At 43.1% G+C, this 21813-nt stretch overlaps 2 protein-coding genes across 18 annotated transcripts in view; one reads left to right on the top strand and one right to left on the bottom strand.

Annotated features, from left to right (window-relative positions):
* The window catches only part of Papln (papilin, proteoglycan like sulfated glycoprotein), a 38793-nt gene extending 32538 nt beyond the window's left edge, over positions 1-6255 (top strand). The window contains exon 28 of the mRNA XM_075948568.1: positions 6009-6255. Coding sequence (XP_075804683.1) covers positions 6009-6022 — 14 coding nt within the window. The 3' untranslated portion in view covers positions 6023-6255. The remainder of the gene's footprint in view (positions 1-6008) is intronic.
* Numb (NUMB endocytic adaptor protein) overlaps positions 24-21813 on the bottom strand; it is a 123101-nt gene continuing 101311 nt past the window's right edge. For 9 of the 17 annotated variants that reach the window (XM_075948577.1, XM_075948584.1, XM_075948585.1 and 6 more), the window contains 7 exons: positions 12721-12795; positions 10035-10175; positions 9715-9919; positions 7232-7522; positions 5352-5501; positions 2825-2971; positions 24-2028 (listed from right to left, as the gene is read on the bottom strand). In XM_075948577.1, coding sequence (XP_075804692.1) covers positions 1313-2028; positions 2825-2971; positions 5352-5501; positions 7232-7522; positions 9715-9919; positions 10035-10175; positions 12721-12795 — 1725 coding nt within the window. In that variant the 3' untranslated portion in view covers positions 24-1312. The remainder of the gene's footprint in view (positions 2029-2824; positions 2972-5351; positions 5502-7231; positions 7523-9714; positions 9920-10034; positions 10176-12720; positions 12796-21813) is intronic. The other 8 variants (XM_075948587.1, XM_075948586.1, XM_075948591.1 and 5 more) reach the window with 1 other exon arrangement.

Here is a 21813-nt window from a genome sequence, read left to right as displayed (position 1 = left end):
AACAGCCCTTCATGGGCAAAAGCTTCTACCACGAACATTTATTTTGTTAAAGCAGATTATAAATTCTCATCAGTACAAATATATATATGTATATATAACTTACATTTGATTGTAAGGCCAACGTTCAAAAGTAAAAATGAGATGGGGTCTCACGTTGTTACCCGAGGTCAAGTAGCTGCAACTGGCATGGGATGTTCTGTTCATGGCGGGGAGGACGGGGAAACGGACACACAGAGCAGATAAATCCAGAATCCTCATCCCTATAAAACTTATGGGAACAAAACTTTAAGTACAAAACCCATTAAGACCCATACTACAAACCAACACAATAGCCTGCATTCCCTTTCTGGATATGATTATGTCACTGTCACCTTAATGATAAAGGATTAACATAAGGAAACTGCAATAATACATAAAAGATAATACATTCTCTAGAGTATAGATTGATTCCATTAAAATAATGACAGAGTTTCACCATAGGTTTAAAACAAGAACAACACTGCTTTCGTTTTATTTAAAACTACAACCTAGTGGCTGTACTGGTCATAAGTATGATTGTTGTTGCATGTGCTAGTTACAATGAGTGATCACAGACAAGCCAGGGCTCCTGCCCACAGTTCCCGACCCTCCCTCTTTACTTCAATAGGCATCAACGATAAATCAATCTTATGTACAATTTCTTACAACTAACCCGTTCACTTTTGGCAAGATTACTTACAACTCATACAACTTTTTAATATTGAGAACTATTTAAAATATTCTAGGTGCATAAAAATAAAGATTTTGGCTTTTTTGATATATATATATTTATAATATTTATTCTGTTATTCAAAATGGAAGCTCAGCTTTATCCCCAGGACACAGCTGCCGCTGAGCCCTCCTGTGAACAGGGCAGCATGAGCTGCCTCGCTTCCCAGCTTGTACAAGCCACACTGTTCTCCATCAAGCTCTCTAAGTCAGGCCAGTACTGGGAGGAATGGGCAACTGGCCTGAAAAATAAAGGGAGATTGTTTTGCTCACTGTTATGTTTTATATTCCAGTAAGTGTGCTTTGAATACAGATTCCTCTTCAGATACTTCTGCCTCTCTGTTGCCAGAGATTTGTAAGGGTTTGAGAGCGGTCAAAAGGCAACGTCTCCTTGACTTCTCTAGCCTAGCTGCAGAGTGGTCCTCTCCGGACACCACCCCTCACTGTACTCTGAGCTTCGACTCGCTCCTTGGGACCTTTGGGATTAGCAAAAAGTGTACTGATCAGGAAAGCAAAGTCCTCTTTGCTCCTCTAAGTACAGAAAAAGACACGTCGCAGAAACTGTCTAAAGTTCGATTTCAAACGTCTTCTGTAAGTCGCTGGAGAAAGGGTTGGTAGGGGAGGGATTAGTGCGCTGCTTGGACTTGCTTTCTAATGCAGCCCACTGGGCTTCAAAAGGATCCACTGGGCAGGTGCCTGCAGGGACCTCTGCATGCCTGCTTCCTGAGGCCAGCCTGCCATCGTCTACACCATTGAAAGCTGCAGAACCATTGAGGTGCTGAGCAGAAGGCTTAAAGAAGGGGCTGGCGGCAGCACTACTTGTCTCATACTGAGGGAATGTCTGCTGTCTGGCCAGGCTTGGTGACTGATGGGGATGACTGGCCTGAGGATGACCTGCAGTGCCAAACACATTGGCTACCATCTGGGAAGGGGTGATGCCCACTACAGGCACATTAGAGGCTGCATAGGGCATCCCATTGGCCACAGGGTAGGACTGGGCAGGGACAAAGGCTGGCTGCAGGGGTGGGACCACACCCACTGGGACAGGCTGAGAGCTGAGGAATGTATTTCCTTGGAAAGGTGGTGCTGGCGGGGCAATGGCAGTAGGTGGAGGAGGCTGAAGAACTGGCTGCAGAGGGGCAGTTGGGGCCTGTGGCTGCTGGACCCGGACGCTCTTTGATACTTCTTCTAACCAACGGTCAGCCTCAGAGGGAGTACGTCTATGACCAGCCTGGAAGAGACCTGGAGAGGCAGCACCAGAAGACTGACCCCACTCAGTCCCTAGAACCAACAAGAGAGGGAGGAAGAATTAGAGGCCATTCTTGATAACCTCGGTTATGTAAAATGATCCTAAAGTGTGGACCATGCCCCCATGATGGGACATAGGCTCTTCAGCTATGGCTCAAACCCCTGACCCAAGGCAGCTGACAGGTGTGAAAAGTCTATCAAGTTGCCATGGTGCAGCCACAGTAGAGAAACTGGCTTATTCTCTGGGGGAGGAGGGCGTGTGTGTCAAAGAACTGGACCCATGGTGCCCACCTGCATCCCCAGAACAAGAGTTTGAGGCTGTGGACCAAGAGGTTAGGGCTACATAGCAAGACTGTCTCAAAACCCCCAAAACATGGATAATTAAAAAGAAACACTAAAAGTCAGGACTGGTAGTGCACACCTTTAATCCCTGCACTCAGGAGGGAGAAGCAGGTAGGTCTTGAGTTGGAGGCCAGTCTGGTCTACAGAGTGAGTTCCAGCCGGAGTTATATAGTGAGATCCTGCCTCAAAACACTCCAGAAAAGTTAGTGTAAAAAAAAGTGTTCTTCATGGCACTTTTGGTAGCGACCTTTAACTATAGGCAGCTGTGTGTCTGCAGGGAACGGTGGCTCACTAACGCTCTGTAGTAGCCGGGTTCTACAGTCCTGAGAGCCTCCCAGCTTATCCTCTTGCCCCAGCTTTCGAGCCTGTTCTCACAGCCACTTCTGTCTGGGAGGGAATATATATTTTTTTTAAGTCCTCACTCGGGTAACTGGCTGATTTTAGAACCTGCTCCCAGAATCCACTTCAATATCTGTGGCCACCTTACCCGGACGTATGGCTGCAATTTCCTTGTTAGCAGCATCAGGGGCATGGGCCCAAGGGTTCGTTTCACGCACAGGCATTGCTACGGGTGCTAGAGCAGTATTGGCTGGCTTAGCAGCAAGCACATGGAAGGCTGAGTCAGTACCATTAGCTATAATGGGAGCAGACAACATTGATGGAGTTAATTCATGCAGGGTGTCCAAGCTACTCCAATACTGGGGGGACAGACAAGGCAGCGCAGCTGGTGTTGTGATGATCATGCTTTCCTATGGTGGATACACATACCTTCTGACACAGAGACTGTATCAAATGACTGTGCTATGAAAATATGTATATGAGAAAGGAAATGAAGCCTAACTAATACAAATTAAGTTGAACATGATTGTTCAAGAACTAGCCTTTGAATTAAGTAGATAAAGCACATTTCGTTCTTCTACACTTTTCCAAGAGATCAAATCAGGCCATCAACAATAGCAAGTTGAGTTTAGTAATTTCTTGGTATATTCTGGGAATCAAGCTAACAATATTTTATATACATTACCAAATTTAATTCTTTCAAAAACCCATAACTCTGGGATTGGGAAATAAGTTCCCAGATGTTCTACAGATGCCTAAAACCAGATGGTAGCAAACCCTATATAATACTGGGTTTTTACCCATACCTTTACACCCAGGATAAAGTTTCATCTATAAGCTAGACACACTGAGGGGTTAATAACAATTATTGTAAGAACATATTGTAAAAACTTAAAATATATGAATTCTTTCTTTTTGGAATTTTCTATTTAATACTTTGAGATACAGTTAACCACAGGCAATTGAAACTTCAGAAACAGAGACCATGCATACATACTCTAGTATGTCTACAAGTGAGAAATCAAATGGTATGTGTTTTCATTTACTTTTTAATACAGTTGTCATTTACTACAAAATTAATTTTATACCTTTAAGACTCCCCACTCATGTAATATTTATAACATCCCAAAGTGCTGATTTTCTGCCTTCATTTCCTTTTACCCAAAGCTCTTAACCCTTGTTCTTTGATTCCTTTATCAGGATCTAGTCTGTGTTCCAGTTCTCCATCATCTTTAGCATGGAGCAGACAAATGCCTTCCCCTGCCCTATGATAAACTCTGTCTTCCCCTTCTTTAGGAGTGGACAACCACACTGAGGGTCACAGTATTGCTTACCTGGGGCTGAAAACAACAAACCACCTTAGCCACAAACTGGACGCCCTCTAAAGACAAAGGGCTGTGTTCTGTCCAGGTTTTATGCCCAGTGCCCTGAAAGCAGTCAGGGCAAGTGGGACGTAACTAGTCCAGGAAGATTTGACATAATCCTAACTGTATAGTCTGGACATGTCTCTTAGCCTCTTGGCCTCATTTTTCTTTTCTTGTTTTTTTGAGACAAGGTTTCTTTGTGCCCTGGCTGTCCTAGAACTCACTTTGTAGACCAGGCTGGCCTTGAACACACACCTGCCTCTGCCTCCCTAGTGCTGGGATTAAAGGTGTGCGCCACCACCACCCAGTCATTTTTCTTATTTGTAATGCCTTCCTCAAAGAGCTATTTGAGGCTCTTTGATAACGAGTGAGGGTTTTCCACTGTGGCAGGCACTGTGTAGTGCTCAATAGATCAAGTTTGTTTTTTCTAATACTACAAATGTCTGTCAGCTGGATAGAAAGCACATATGGCATTTGCTTCGAAGGAGACAGAGCTCCAGACTTAGACCAAAGCCGAGGGGGTATGGCGGCTTCTTCCAGGGGTAACAGCACTGTCTTGCAGGGCAGCCCTTTCTCTGCACTCTCCAGAGGTGGACTAAGCCATCGCTGGCGTTTACTTAGAAGTCACTGACTTAAGTGACATAAATTCTCTGTTGACCCATGAGTGAGGACTTTATTTAGCATCTGGGAGTGTGGGGCTCCAATCCTGGAGTATAACTCTGCTGTCAAAAGGGCAATTTTAGGATACTCGTTACAGACCATAAAATGAACCAGTGAGGTGCAGAAAGGCTTCGTCTACTTTATGAGCCTCTCAGTAGAGAAGAGGTGAGTCCAGGTCTCCTCAACTTTGACACCACTGACATTTTGGAATGAGTAATTCTTTGCTGTGGGTCCCGTCCTGCACACTGAAGGATGTTTGGCAAGATTTCTGAGGCTGTAATTAACATCCCCTTCCAAAATGTCTCCATACAAGGAAGCGGAATTTTCTGAGAGGGCAGAACTGTCCCTGGTGGGGAATCACTATGCTAGAAGGCAGAGTCTGACCAATCCTGAGAGTGGATGATAGCTGGCTGGCTGCTCTGACCCTAAGTCAAGAGGAAAATAAAGCGGTGGACTGAGGTTTCAGAAACTCTTACTAGCAGACAAAAGACAGACATATATGTGCCAAATGATGAAAGCGGACATTAGGAGACAGAAGGGGTGGGCAGGGAGATAAGGATAACGGCAAGCTCAGGATGCTAACTTTCAGTTCACAAGCAGCATGCTAACAGGATTGTTTAAAGAGAACAACTGAGGTCAGAGGTTACCAACCTTGTAAGACAGGAGACTGTGGTGCCACCAGTGTCACTGGCTTGGTCATTGGGGCGGAGGAAAAGGGGTCTTCAGAGGGTGTGCTGAAGGCACTGGTGATCTGTGAGCACAGGGAACTGATGCTCTCTGCCTCTCCTTCTACCTCTGGCACTGCAAGGCAAGCAGAATGTTCTAGACAGGAAATGGAATCTGACACTGTGGTGTAGGCAGCCATTTTTCACTTTATCTCCTTCGCTTGCAGAAGGACAAGTGTCAACTGTCAGGCTACACCATCAGCTTCAGTAAATTAATTGATGAATACTTCAATTTTAAGATAGCAAAGCAGAAAATGTCAGTAACTTATGCACTAAGATAGAGTGTCTTTCTCTGCAAATCCCTAAATTTATTTCTTATGACATTGTGGGGAATTTGATGGGGTTATTTATTTATTTTTTTACTTTAATGTGAGGGTGCATGTAATAGGTGGATCTTTCTGGAATATTTCTGCAATCTATTTTTCTTTCAGCAAGTTCCTAGAAGCTATGACCCAATCAGGTTCTAGAGCCATTAAGCAATTTATCCAAAAAAAAAAAAAAAAAAAGACAGGTTAAGGCGGGATACAAAAGCTTTGCCCTGAATCAATTAGAACATGTCACCACTCTCATTTTCTTTATAAAGTTTCTAGTACATGAACTGTGATATCAAAGACAAGTGAGCTGAGGACGCTAAAGACTCTCCTTAATACTAAGTCTGGACAGCCAAGCAGGAAGATTGCTTTCGCCTAGAGTTTGGGTCCAAGAAAGTTTGAGATCCTGTGTGTGTGGGGAAAAAGACTCTGAGAACACTTACTTCCTCGTCCCTGAGCAAATAAACCATGTGTACTGAACCTTTGTGTATCTGTGAAAAGACAAAGCCCTTTGCGCCTCATCTGCCCCAGAGGGAGACTGACCAGGTACTTGAAGCCTCTGGAGCTTGTGTCAGGGGGTGCTGGGAGCCCAAACTACTTCCTGTGGTCACCCACCTCCAACTGTCCTTTGAGCCTAGTTTCATCTGCACCCAGATCTTACCTCGGTACTCTCTAGTTTGTCAGTAGAAGGGCCAACTGAGCCACAGCTTCCTCATGTTCAGTCATAGAGATAGCATGACATGTTTCAGAGGGAAGCAGAATAGGGCCAAAATCTAACGTTTTAGCTCTAGATCATATGATAAGGACAGAGCTTATGGGCTGGCTCAGCTGAACAGAACACACAGAGGTGATGAACAATGTGAACAACCTCCTGCTTCTGTTCAACAGTGGGCCTTAGATTTGTATAAGAGAAAGTCAACATCCCAGAAACACAAGGAACACTGACCCATTTCTTCTGTTGCTTTGACAGTGGTACTATTAACTTGCAAATGTTTTAAAAGCCTCTTTAATTCTCCTGGGTCCTGGGCAGCACAGTAAGAATGGGAATTTGGAACCCTTGATGTTTGGAAATAGGCTGGCAGAGAGGGAGTACATCTACACCAGGACAAACCATGAATCTGTGGCTCAAGCTAGAAATTCCATTGTGCTTCTGTCAACTACTTACGGAAGAGAAGATATTATTCATGGGCCCTAGTTTGTTTTTTTTTTTAAGATTTATTTATTATGTATACAGTGTTCTGGCACCAGATCTCATTACATATGGGTATGAGCCACCATGTGGTTGCTGGGAATTGAACTCAGGACCTCCGGAAGAGCAGTCAGTGGTTAGTGCTCTTAACCTCTGAGCTATCTCTCCAGCCCCCATGGGCCCTAGTTTGGTACCATAGGAAATGACACACAACACAACTAACAGCTTCAGAGAGACAGGAGCCTAACTCGGAGGGATCTGTGCTGTCACTGAAGGTGGCGGTGCTTCAGAGCTGGAGCATATTACCTGCATTTTTGATTGGGAAATCAGTCTTCCTCTGCATAGTGGAAGGCAACTCATTGATGCGGAGGGACAGTTGGCGTTTAAAGGGTGACATCTTCTGGCTAAGAGCGGGAAATCCCCGGAAGGAGCCTTGGCGAGCAAGCTGTTCAATTGGTGCATGCCGGCGTGGAATGGCATGAGGATTGTTCATCTCCAGAGAAGCAGTGGTATCCGAAGTGGGAGAGGTGGGAGAGGATGGGGATGGTGCAGTGTTGCCAGAGGCCACTGATGGACCAACAACTGCCTTATCTGTCTCTGCTCAATAAAACCAAAGAACAAGACCATAGGCCTCAGTAGTGACTTTTTTTAAAAAATATTTATTTATTTAATATTCTGTCTGTGTGTATGTCTGCAGGCCAGAAGAGGGCACCAGACCTCATTACAGATGGTTGTGAGCCACCACGTGGTTGCGGGAATTGAACTCAGGACCTTTGGAAGAGCAGGCAATGCTCTTAACCACTGAGCCATCTCTCCAGCCCCCTCAGTAGGGACTTTCAAATATTCTGAGTTCACAGAGCTAGGGGCACAGAAGCCCTCTTGTTCTTTAACTCGCCCACCTCCCTGTCTTACAGAGACAGGCTAGAAAACGGTTCAGACCTCCTATATTCCAACAAATGAAGGTTTAGTAATACCTGCATGTCTTACCCTCTATTAAGACAACCAGACAGGGGCTGGAGAGATGGCTCGATGGTTAAGAGCATTGCCTGTTCTTCCAAAGGTCCTGAATTCAATTCCCAGCAACCACATGGTGGCTCACAACCATCTGTAAAGAGGTCTGGCGCCCTCTTCTGGCCTTCAGGCATACACACAGAGAATATTGTATACATAAAAAAAAAAAAAAAAAAAAAAAAAAAAAAAAAAAGGACAACCAGACCGGGCTGGAGAGATGGCTCGATGGTTAAGAGCACTGGCTGGCTGTTCTTCCAGAGGGCCCAGGTTCAATTCCCAGCACTCACATGGCAGCTCACAGGGGTTCCGGACACTCTCTTCTGAACTACCATATATCTTTCACGTACAAATGTTAAAAACAAAAGAATGATGGGTCATCTAGATGATAAAGCCCTATAGCTAAAATCACATGCTCTGGCATAGGACAAAGAAGTCAAGTTAGACTTGTGCTGGAGGAAACTGTAACACAGTGTTACTCAGCAGTGGACCCTGCAAGCTGCAACTGTGGTTGGCTAGGCAGGATGTGCCCACTGGTGCAATAGATGAGGTCTATTGTACGAGTAACCAACTACTTTCTAATTGGATTTGGGGCCCACTTTGAAGGAAGGGGTTCATGTTTGGTACTGTAAATCTAGTAAAACAACCAATGGATGAGAGGCTAAGGAGATGACTCAGCAAGACAAGTGCTTTTTGTACAAATCTGACAACTGGAGCTTGGATTTCCCAGGATCCAATGCTGCCTGGGCATTTACACTCAGTGTAAGAGTCCAGCACTCAAGAGGAGACAAAGACAGTGAACTCTGGGCTGAACTGAGACCTGTTCTTAATGAATAAGGTAGATGGGAATGGAAAGATGGCTCAGCAGGTAAGAGCACTGGCTATTCTTCTAGAGGTCCTGAGTTCAATTCCTAGCACCCACAGGGTGGCTCACAACCATCTATGATGAGATCGTGTGCCCTCTTCTGTTAAGCAGGGACACATGCAGGCAGAACACTGTGCACATAATAAATACATCTTAAAAAAAAAATAAAGTAGTGCTACTGAAGAAGACTCAGTGCTAGCTCTGGGGTTCTACACACTCTCCAACACATTAGAGAAGTAAAGCATCAGGTAAGACCAGCACTCTCGCTGCCAGCATCGTAGCCAGTGCTCCCTCCTCCAAGTTGGTCTTTGATGGCATTTGTGTCTCATAGAGATAGACACATTGGAATTAAATCTGTTTCAGGATAGGCAAGGGGTATTTTTCGGCAGCTTCTTTAACTGCTCTTCACCTTCCCCAGAGGAGCTTACTATAATGGAAAGAATATGGTTTTTAAGCCACTCTAAATAAAGCACTTGTAAAAGACTTTTAGTTTTGTCCTTAAGGTCTTCACATGTTGGTAAGAGATCTTTCTGAGTGTATGGTGCGGGTGGAGGATAAAGAATGATAAAAATAGAACCCACATTAGAAATGATCTATCACTGGGCTATATCTGTAATCCCAAGGGTTCTTTTTGTCTGTAGGAAACTTGTCTCTGATAGCTTCAAATATAAATCTGTTGGGGAAAAAAATTGCATTAAATAAACATATCCCCCCCCCCCAAAAAAAAAGCCAGGTGGTTGTGGCGCACACCTTTAATCCCAGCATTCGGGAGGCAGAGGCAGATGGATCTCTGTGAGTTCGAGGTCAGGCTGGTCTACAAGAGCTACTTCCAGGACAGGCTCCAAATCTACAGAGAAATCCTGTCTCGAAAAACCAAAACAAACAAACAAACACACCACAGTAGAACACACTGTACCTTTCTTGGCATCTTGCAGCTGTTTCATGATCTCCTCTCTTTCGGCTTGTTCAGTGGCAGTTGTGACTCGGAATGATCCTTCTCTTGTAAAAGTGGTTCTACTGGCATCAAAGGTGGCAGTGACTCCACATTCCTTCTCCCGTTTCTGTTTTCGCTCTAAACAGGCTGCAAAAGCACAGCCTACGGCATGGCTCAGTCTCTCCCCCTGAAGAGAGCAGGTTTTGAAAGCTCATCACCAACAACTACATACACTTACAGCTGTTGCAAATTCCAGTTTAAAATTAACCCTCATGAGGGCAGATACCATATGTTGGACTTACCGTGTCCTTGACAGCCATGAAGCAGTGACAGATCCAGCGCCGAGTGGTGCCATCTCGGCATATATAAGAAAAGGCTCTGTCGAAGTTCCTATCTGGGGCACAGAAAGAAACTTTCTCTATCGTCTGGTCAACTATGAGGTCCTAGAAAATGGAAGCACAGAGCAAGAGAAGGCTTGTGAGCGATTTGGTCTTCTTAAAAGTATCACAGGATGTTCAATTCTGCAATGCAGAATCCCTACACAGGTTGCAACTGGGCTATGGAATAGCTGTATCTAGTAGTTGGAGCAGTGAGTTTGACTATGAAACATCACTTGCTCAGATGATTCCCTTACTTCATCTCCATATTCTAAAGTACGCATGTGTCAGTTGGTCCTAGCTTGGAGCTCTTTCACAGTAACTGCCAAGCCCAATTTGACAGTATGCACACTAAATCAATGTCTTAAAATCCTCTTGGTTTATCTGAAAACACAGCAAAAACACGATAGTGAGGTCACACTACCTTTGTTATGCAAATTAGACTGATAACATACAGTGTTCTATATTCTCCCTTTTTTCCAACCAACTTTAGCTCCATCCAACAGATGTTTTTCACTTCAAGTACTGTATTTTTTAGATGTATAATTTTCTCTTCCATCCCTAGGATTTTTGCTTCTTTTTAATAATTTCTGAGATTTTCTGGTTGTTTATTCAATAGTAACATCTTTTCTTTCACACCCCTCACTGCAGCTGTAATGCCTGCTTTTCAAGTTTTGTCTGTTGCTTCTAACTCCCAGGTTATTTTGGGTGCTCTCTCTGCATGAATGAATCATATTTGCTGTTTCTTTGTATGCTAGAAATTCATGTGTCACCACAACATAGTATCTTGCTTAAAGAAAGGTTAGGGACCTGAAGTTCAAACTTCTGTATTTGCATTCATTTGTGCAGATCATGGCATGTCCTTGTCACAAGCACTAATTCCGACAACTGGTGAAATATAAAGGTGGGAAAATGGATCCAAAGGTGATAAGCCACCAATTACAGTATGCATGGTGGCTCAGGCCTACAATCCCAGTACTTAGGAGGCTAGGCCAAGAGACCTGATGCAAATTCAAGGCCAAACTAGGCTGGTGCATAGTAAATTCCAGAGGAGACTGGGCTAGGGTTCTCTATGGGATACACAGAGACCCTGTCTCTACAGACCACCCAACCTATCCACTAGCTACTATCATCAGTCAATGTGGAAAGATCAAAACTCATAAGTACACGTGCTACGAGTAGCCACTAAGGGGCAGTATCAATTTCCAATAATAGTGAAAAAAAACCACACACACAAGTTTGATAGATTTGGAAGGCCAAGGCAAAGGGACTGCTAGATCAAAGGCAGCCAAGTCAGAACATGTCATCCAAAACATGAATTAAAATGATTCAAATTTTAAAGGATACTTATAACATTGTTTTTAAAAATGTGTTAAAATTTAAGCCTATTAGTATTTTGAACTTAAAAAGAAGGGCAAAGGTCTGAAATGCAGCTGTATTAAGTCACATAAAAATGATCAGACATTGCTGGTGGTGGGGCACGCCTTTAATTCCAGGACTCAGGAGGCAAAGGCAGGTGGATCTCTGTGAATTTGAGGCCAATCTAGTATAGAGAGAGAGTTCCAGGACAGTCAGGGCTCTTACACAGAGAAACTTTGTCTTGAAAAACATAACAAAAAAATAGGATAAATTGTTTATCAAACCTGTTCTTTGTTTGCCCAACTTTATTCACTTCTAAATTAAGTTCTGGTTAAAAATGTTTCCTGACATTAGGTCTCAAGAAAATTCAGTAATGATTAAGTGTCCTTACATAACTTAAGTATTTAGAGTCACTTTCTATTAAATACAAAATGATACCTAGGATATTGTTTGAATCCTAAATAAATTCTCACCTCTAATGGTTAAAATTGCACTTCAGTTGAGCCCTGAGTCGGCTGATTCACTTATCACTCTCTATAATATGTTTTCTTAAAGGAAAAGGGCAAATTTAAGATGTGGCCTAAAAAATTACAGTAAAAACACATCACCTATATATTATTGATCTAAAAAAAGTAAACACAGAACAAAGATAGAACTCATATCTGATTGATTGAAAGTGTCACCCCAGCCCCTGGCATTCATCCTTGGGGTGCCAGTGGAGCAGGAAGCTCCATCTCAAGCCCCTCCCCCTGGGAGTTGCCTTGGTCTGAACTCCATCTCCAGAAAAGTCTGCCAAGTGCTGACCCCTCCCCAGGGAGGGTCAGGATCACTCCCATAGGTCTCTGGGTTTCGCACGGTCCCTCCCCCTTCTTCCCCTTGCCATGCTCCCTGCCACCCAGGGTGCTGCATTAAACATGGGCATCGATTTCGTCTAATTTGGTCTGATTGGAATTATTTGTGTGAGAGGCTCATCTTAAGATTATTTTAACAATCTCTTAGCATTAAACTTTAATGCTTGGTATGTGAAATATGCTATATCATGTAAAACAAAATGTTGTGAGTTTTTTTTTCATAAAGTAAATGAGTTACTAAGTTAGTTTCCTGGACATGGAAGCAGTCTCTCAAAAGACTGTACTCTGGACACGTGGTAGGATATTACAGAGCTACTACAACAACTTAATGCCATTTTATCACTAGAGATTAAAAAAAAAACCCACAAGAGCAGTAACATTTGAACTCACAAAACCTTTACCTTGGTTTTTTCATCCACAACCCTGAGTCCGTCCGCCGATACCCATAGAACGGCCTTCACTGCTTTCTTTCCCGTCTTTGAAAAGATAAGGGGGGGGGGACACATACATACATAATGTTAAAGGAAAAACAAAATACTGATTTCTGTCTTCCAAGAGTCACAAGGGGAGAGTAAGTCCAAGTGCAGGAAGGATGCCCAAAGCCAGATACTCAACCAAACTGCAGAAACATTCAGGAAAAAACAAGCCAAAGCTACTACTTCAGAAACATAACACAAAGGCATAAGATAAACGAAGTAAGGGAAAAGGGCAGATAGAATTAAAACGAAGATAAAGGGCAAAGGATTTACAACTAGATTCCTCACCCACTTAAAATAAACAATTGAGAAACTAAGACTCAGATAAATATTAAATACATAAGGAGTTACACCACAAGAACGTCTACAGGTATAGTGTGGGGGGCCACAGATAAATCAGAATCATTATGTTGACCATTTACTATTTTCTCTGATAATCTGTGTGACCCTTGGTCACCTGAAATTTTCATGTTAAAAATGACAAGAAACCTTCATTACTCTATGAACAATCTTTAAAAACCATTATTTATTCCCTTAAGAGTAATACCCCTTCAGTTTGGGTTTTTAAAATATTTATTTATGTATATGTATGTTTTGATTGCATGTATATCTATCTGTACAGCAGAAGAGGGCATCAGACCCATGGGACTACAGTTATAGGTGGTTGTGAACAGCCATGTGGGTGCTGAGAATTGAACTCAGGACCTCTGGAAGAGCAGTCAGTTCTCTTAACTGCTGAGCCATCACTCCAGCCCTGATTTAATTTAGTTTTTAATTTGACATTAAATGCATGAAAATATTCTTTATTTTAATTTTTTTTTTTTTTTTTTGGTTTTTCGAGATAGGATTTCTCTGTGGCTTTGGAGCCTGTCCTGGAACTAGCTCTGTAGACCAGGCTGGTCTCGAACTCACAGAGATCCGCCTGCCTCTGCCTCCCGAGTGCTGGGATTAAAGGCGTGCGCCACCATCGCCCGGCCTACATGAAAATATTCTGAAGGCAAAGGAAGTTTTAAAAATTACAGAGAAGATAAGGGTTATTTGGTGCTGTTGTCTGGTTGGTTGGTTTTTTGAGACAGGGTTTCTCTGTGTATCCCTGGCTGTCCTAAAACTCTCTCTGTAGACCAGGCTGGCCTCAAACTCAGAGATTTGCCTGCTTCTGCCTTTGCCTTCTAAGTGCTGGGATTAAAGGCAAGTGCCACTCCCCCCAACCCCCTGTTTTGTTTTTTGTTTTGTTCTTTCTTTTAGCTGGCTGGAAAAGATATTTCTGTTGGGTTGTCACCCAAATAAGAATCACTGAGACCAAGTTAGTAATTTATTCCTCTGTGAGACAATGAAATAGTACTTAAGGTCCTTTCTTAACTTGTCTACAGATATAAGCAAATTAAAACAAAAGCTGAGGGTGGGTATCAGACTGAAACAGAAGTAAAGACCAAAGGGTATCTGGTGCCAAATTTGGAGCAGCAGCTTCTAGAAGGGACAAGGAATAAGAGAACTGCCATTCTCCTTCCCATGTCCCCAAGCCCAGGAATCCTGGCTGTGGAAAGCACACTCTTAGTTAACAAGCTGCTAGGACCCGCTCCAGGCTCATCATCTCCACTGCCACCACCGCAAGCCAGATGAATGTCTGAAGCGTTTTAGCTACCTTACATACAGGAAGACCTCACAGACCTCTGAAAAGTGATACTCCAAGAAAACATAATAAAATAGTAAGTGCTAGAGATGAGTGGAAAACAAGGTACAATGATCAGAAAAAGACAGTCAAATCTATTTGTGGGACTCGGGAAGGCTATGCCAAGAAGACAGAACTGAGTCCTGAGAAAATTTTTCTCGATGCCCTAAAATAAGGCTAGGGAAGCAGAGAAATGCTACGACAAGCCAGGCAGAAGACAGTAGTCCAAGCCGGGAGGTGGTGGCGCACGCCTTTAATCCCAGCACTTGGGAGGCAGAGGCAGGAGAATCTCTGTGAGTTCGAGGCCAACTTAGTCTACAAGTTCCAGGATAGACAACAAAGTGGCACAGAGAAACCCTGTCTTGAAAAACAAACAAAAAACCAAACCAAACAAACAAGACAGTAGTCCAAGACATCATGGTAAATGGTACAAAAGTCTGGCACTCTGAAAATATTTTAGTATAGGTTGAAAGTAGGCTAGGCAAGAAGCAATGGTAGACAATCAGGAGGGAAGGCCGTATCATGCAAGACCTGTGTGCCTTCTAGGGAACTGGATCTTAATTCTGTGGGCAATGAAAGCTACTAAAAAAAATAAACACAATGAAGTCGATTTCCATTTCTATTCTTTTTTTTTTTTTTAAAAAAAACCTTTATTTAACTTCTTTTATGTTCATTAGCATCAAATCCCCTGGAACTGGAGTTATAGACAGTTGTAAGCTGCCATGTGGATGTTGGGAATTGAACCCAGGTCCTCTGGAAGAGCAGTTAACACTCTTAGCCACTGAGCCATCTCTCCAGTCCCTCCATTTCTATTCTTATGTATCTGTTGCGGGAGGTCCTCCCGCTCTTCCAACCTATAGCTGCTGAGATACCAGCCCATTGGGGCGTGGTCTCTCTCCCTTTAAAAAAGCGGCCACTTCCCTCTTCTCTCTCTCTTCACTTCCTGCTGGCGACTAGACTCCTTTCCTGGTTGCGTAGAGGGCTGTTGCCTGGGACAGTGATCTGTAAGTTTTTTCCCCTTTAAATAAATACCACCCTATTAATCATAATCCCAAATTGGTGTGGCATTGTTTGTGACTTACGCCTTCATGTATCAACCTGACTGTGTGTGTGCATGTGTGCACAGTCAAGAGAACAACCTGCAGTTCTTCCCTTTTATGATGTGGCCCTGGAGAGGGAACTCAGGTCACCAGGCTTGGCAGCAAGGGCCTTTACACACCGAGCCATCTCACTGGTGTTAGGTTTGCATTTTCTAAAAATGAATTCTTATGTTTAATTATGCCTGTGTCTGTGCCTGTGAGTGCAATATCTGTGGATGTCAGAAGGTGGTGTTGTATCCTGGAGTTGCAGTTATAGGTAGGTATGAGCTGCCTTTTGTGGCTACTGAGCAGTAAACTTGGTTCCTCTGGAAGAATAGCAAAAGCTCTTAACTGCTGAGTCATCTCTCCAGTCCCTAGATTTGCATTTTGAAACAAGCCTTTGCAGCAGTATACATGAGCTCAGAAAGAGATCAACAAACAAGATTCCAGGTGGGGGGAAATCAGGGTTGATCTATCTTGGCTAAGAGAGAAAGGGGGCTTTACAGAGTATAGGGAGAGGATGGGTTCCTGTCTTGTGTCGGAGTGAAAGATAACTCTGGCTAAGATAGATAAAAGATGCGAAATTCATTTTAGAGGAGATTTTAGGAAGTCCGGGGTGTCTGTCAAGCATCTAACTAGGTGGGGATCAGCAGACAACTGAATAAACAGAAACGAGGCTAAAAAGAGATTTTTTTGGGGGGGGGGGGAAGGTTTCTCTACACAGTCCTAGCTGTCCTCTGACAGAGATCCTCCTGTCTTTGCCTCCCAAGTGCTTGGATTTAAGGAGTATGCTACCACACTTGGCAAAACTGGGCAGTGGTTGTTGTAATGAGAGGAGCGGACCGCGTCCTACCACCCAAGAGGAGCGCAGGCCCTTTGTTCCGTCCAGCCCAGCTAGCTTAGCCCCTGAAATAATTACACGGAAACTGTATTCATTTAAACACTGCCTGGCCCATTATATCTAGCTTCTTCTTGGCTAATTCTTACATATTCGTTTAACCCATCTCCATTAATGTGTATTACCACGTGACGGTGGCTTACCGGAATGAGTCTAACCAGCATCTGTCTCGCAAAGGAGAGCCATGGCGTCTGCCACACTGCCTTCTTCCTCCCAGCATTCTGTTCTGTCTACTCCGCCCACCTAATTTTCTGTCCTATCAAAAGGCAGTCTCTTTATTTAACCAATGAAAGTAACACATAGACAGAAGACCCTTCCTACACCAGGTGTTAATGCATGCCTTTAATTAAAGTGTGACTTCCAGGCCAGCCTGGTCTATAAGAACTGGTTCCAGGACAAGCCCCAAAGTTGTAGAGAATCCCTGCCTCGAAAAACCAAACCAAACAAACAAAAACAAAAAAACAAACAAAACAAAACAAAAAAAACCCAAAAAGAGTTTGCTGTGGGATAATGCTCAACGCTGATGGGCCAGCAGCTAGGCAGGGGGTGACGAGACCAGTAGAATTCTGGGAAGAGGAAAGGCAGAGAGAGTCAGTCACCAACCAGACACAGAGGAAGCAAGATGAAAATGCTGCACTGAGAAAAGACACCAAGCCACATGGCTAAACGTAGACAAGAATCATGGGTTAATTTAAATTGTAAGAGCTAGTTAATAATAAGCCTGAGCTAATAGGCCAAACAATTTATAATTAATACATGCCTCTGTGTATTCTTTGGGACTGATTGGCTGTGGGACCAGGTGGGCCAGAAACTTCTGTCTACAAAAGTCATTTTATTTTATGTACATGGGTATTTTATCTGTGTGCATCTGTACACCAGGAGAGGGCACTGGATCCCATGGGACAACAGTTACAGATGGAAGTGAGCTGTGATGTGGGTGTTGGAAATTGAACTCAGGATGTCTGGAAACACAGCCAGTGCTCTTAACTGCTGAGCTCTCTCTCCATCACCAAGAGATAATTAAAAGATTTATTTACTGTGAATAGAGTATTCTGCCTGCAGGCCAGAAGAGGGTACCACATCTTATCATAGATGGTTGTGAGCCACCATGTGGTTGCTGGGAATTGAACTCAGGACCTCTGGAAGAGCAGCCAGTCCTCTTAACCACTGAGTCATCTCTCCAGCCCCAAGAGATAATCCTCTTTTTTTTTTTTTGTTTTGTTTTTTGAGATAGAGTTTCTCTGTATTACAGCTCTAGCTGTCCTAGAACTAGCTCTTGTACACCAGTTGGTCTTGAACTCACAGAGATCCACCAGCCTCTGCCTCCTGAGTGCTGGGATTAAAGGCATGTGCCACCACTGCCTGGGTGAGGTAATTCTTAAAATAGAATTCTAAACTGGGAGACAATAGAAAACAATTAAAGGAATATAGCCAGTGGGACAGAACAATGCACGAGGACTATCATTAGACCTGAAGGAGCAGGGCTCAAAAGTAATGGACAGCTGTGTCAGAAGAGATAAAACGATCAAGTAGATAGATCTACTGAGAGCCAGGCAGTGGTGGCGCACACCTTTAATCCCAGCACTCGGGAGGCAGAGGCAGGCGGATCTCTGTGAGTTTGAGAGTTTGAGGCCAGCCTGGTCTATAAGAGCTAGCTCTAGGACAGGTTCCAAAGCTACAAAGAAACCCTGTCTCAAAAAAAAAAAAAGGAAGAAGAAGAAGAAGAGGAGGAGGAGGAGGAGGAGGAGGAGGAGGAGGAGGAGGAGGAGGAGGAGGAGGAGGAGCCCACCGGATTGTGCATAAAGACACAGCAGAGTAACAGAGTCATGACAGCACATTTATGTGTTACTATGGCTAGGCTGTAGCCATCTGGTTGCTTGATCAAACACTAATCTAAAAGTTAGTGTGGCTAGGCATGCCTGCAATCCCAGTACTCAGGAGGCTAAGGAGAGATCATCATGCGCTTGAGCCAGATGGATACCACAATGAATTCCAGGTCAGCTGGTGTACAAGAAATGCCTATCTTTTTTTTTTTCTTTTTAATCTTTCTTGAGACAGGATTTATGCAACAGCCCCTGGAACTCACTAGAAGACCGGGCTGGCCTCAAATTCAGAGATCTGCCTGATTGTGCCTCTGAGTGCTGGTATTAAAAGCATGCACCGACAGGCCTGGCCGAAGACTTTATCTTAAAAGAACAAACAAGGACAAGAGAGATGGCTTAGTGTTTAAGAGCACTTGACTTTTCAGAACTGAAATTCAGATCCCGCCCCTCAGGTCAAGTGGCTCACAGCCACCTGTAACTCCAGTTTCAGCAAACCCAGGACACAACACCCTTTTCTGGCCTCAGAGGGCACACAACAAACAAGCAGTGACTGACTTTAGGTAAGGGAGATTATCTTTTAACATTTGGGTAAGTTCTGTTCAACCAGATGAGAAAGAAAATGTCTACCTTGAGTCTGTAACACAGGAATGTTGTTTGAGTTTCCAGCCTGCTATCCTCAAACTTCAGACATGCCACATGCATAAACTCATGAGCCAGCTCCTCAAATAATCTATCACATGTCCATGCATGTGTCCAAAAGTACATATGCACCCACGTTCACCTTATCAAAGTAGGCTTCCCTGGAGGACCCGACTGATAGTGAAGTGGAAGTTAGATGAGCTGAGAAATACATAAACAGTAAGAAGAGTCTATGAATACTAAACATACTCTTTAATTAAAAACGCTTAATTAGCTGAGCATGGTGGCACACTCTTTGATCCCAGCACTTGAGAGGCAGAGGCAGGCAAATCTCCATCCCAGCCTGGTCAGTATCTCTGTCTCAAACCAACAACAGGTTTTACTCTAATGTTGGCTGGTGCTGCATGCTTGTAATCTCAGCACTAAGAAGTTAAGGCTGGAGGCATATACAGCAAGACTAGGTTTAAAAAAAGCATTTCCAGGGCTGGAGACCATGGCCCAGAGGTTAAGAACGCTGACTGCTCTTCCAGAGGTCCTGAGTTCAATTCCCAGCAACCACATGGTGGCTCACAACCATCTACAATGAGATCTGGCACCCTTTTCTAGCCTGCAGGCATACATGGAGGCAGAACACTGTGTATATAATAAATAAGATCTTTAAAAAAAAGCATTTCCATAAAAAGGAGAGTTACATATATGGCAAAGAGGCAGGCAGAGGACCAAAGAACATCTAGAAGACTGTGAAAAACTTGCATGCATTTGCAAGTTACTCTAGAAACATAAAACAAGCCTGAATTCAGTGCTATTATTCACAAGCTAAGCAGGAGACAGAACTTCTGTTTCTTCATATGTAACATGTGTGTGTTAAAAGGATCAGAGATTATACACGGTAACTAGAATTTTATAAAGGTAAAAAGGGAATATAGTAGCCATTTAACATTATATTACTGCATCCTAGAGAGGACTGTAAGATGGGAGGAGACAAGTCTCACTCTCAGTCTCAATCTGAGGATTCCTGGAGGCAGGATCACCCATTTTTGGTCTGAGGCAGAGGCAAGAATCAGTGGCTGGCTGCTTTGCTTTTCTGACCTTTAGGTCTCTGGGGTTTTATTATTCATGCTACATGATACTGCTAGTTTTTTTTTTTAAAGTTGTGCTTTCAGATTTGCTAAGTGAAGGACATTAATTCTTCCCTTTTTATATTCAAAGAATTTGCTAAAGATTTGCTGTGGGGAATAGAGAAGGCAGCCAACCAATGACATAAAAGACTGCTAAATGGTACAGAAAGTCCTTAGTATGTTCATTTGCAGATTTATCACTTATCATGTTATACTGCTATATAAACTGCAGTCTTCAGCATTTGCAGCAACAGGTAGGTTAAGGCTAGCCAACTGAATGATTGGGAAAAATAAGCCATTTTAGAATTGGTTTCTTTGTTAGATTCTTTACAATATTCGGAAATGTTCTGAAATTTACTCTTGGCTCAATTTTATGGTTATAGAAACATTTATTTTTCATTTATGCCTTCATAAAAAAATTTATATTATAATAATGGATTGTATTGCATATAATCTAATAGACTCTGGGAGAGGCACAGTATGCAACTGTGTGCCTAGTAGTGAACCCATCAGGATCCAATGGATAGTGCCAAACCCGTGGTCACAGAAACGGCCCTTATGGGACACAAAACAAGACAGAGTTGTGATTATGGGAAAGAGGTCTGTAAAGGAAGAAGTGGGGAGGGAGGTTGGCAGCAATGGGAAGAAAGTGAGGGAGGCTGAGGAAAGAGTAACCAGAATGCATTATACACATGTATGAAGTTGCCAAAGAACAAAATGTATTGATTAAAAAAAACCCAGCTAATTCAGAAGAAACATGAAATGTAGGACTTACTTGTGGTGGAAATACCCTCTCTAAAAGGTGCATACCTTAGACACTAATAAAACCGAGGTGGTGATGAGGTGTGTGAGAAATTACGGATGAGGTTGTTACTGTTGTTACAACACTCTGGCTTGGTCATCACTTCAAGGTTACAGGTGGAATTCCTACTGGCTAATCCTGATGTCAAGAAGAGTTTCACACTAAAGATTACTGTTTTTCAAAGAAAGAAAATGGACCTAACATAGACAGAATTTCAGTAACTTAGAATTTAGTGACATCTGGACAGAGGATCAAGCCGACCTATGACTAGTGGAAAGCTTTAAGTTGCCACTTTCTAAGTATCCACCCTGGGATTAAGAAATTAGTATCTACTTTAAATTTCTTTTATTATGAGTAAATCTTTTAAATTTTAATTTCTTTCTCTCTCTCTTTAATTTTGAGACAAGGTTTTTCTATATAGTCTAGGCCAGCCTCAAACTCTGTTACTCTAAACCCACACGTCTAGTAACCAGGCTCCGGCAGTGAGTCAATGACAGAGACTAAAGCTACTACAATAAGAGAACCACACAGTTTTAGTTTTTGTCAGTCTACTTTGGAGACAGGGTCTTGCTACCCTTGAACTCTGTATGTAGCAACTGGCCTTGAACTTGTGATTCTCCTGTCCTAACCTCCTGCCACAGGAGTGCCACCATGTATGCCTGGTGAATGGTATGCTGGGACTGACCTTCTGCATGCTAGTCAAGCACTGTGTCAGCTGAGCTACATTCCTATCCCTTCAGAGTGATTAAGCAGAAATAACTTTTTAAAATAAATTGAAAACCAATGAACTAACAGGCTGGTGACAGTCTTTGTAGATTAGAGGAGCCTTACATTGTTTCCTTTTTACATATAGATGCTAAGCGAAGCTGGAAGAAACGAGATACATTTATAGGAATGAGTGTTTAAGTCAGAGATTGGCACTTTCTCTGGGAAGGGTCAACTAGCAAATACTTTGGGCACTACCAGTCATATAATCTGCCTGGCAACCTC

The sequence above is a fragment of the Microtus pennsylvanicus genome, chromosome 14 (genome assembly GCF_037038515.1).
Source record: "Microtus pennsylvanicus isolate mMicPen1 chromosome 14, mMicPen1.hap1, whole genome shotgun sequence".
NCBI classification, from domain to species: Eukaryota; Metazoa; Chordata; class Mammalia; order Rodentia; family Cricetidae; genus Microtus; species Microtus pennsylvanicus.
The sequence above is the reverse complement of the archived record's forward strand: the minus strand, read 5'-3'. Positions and strand labels throughout refer to the sequence as shown.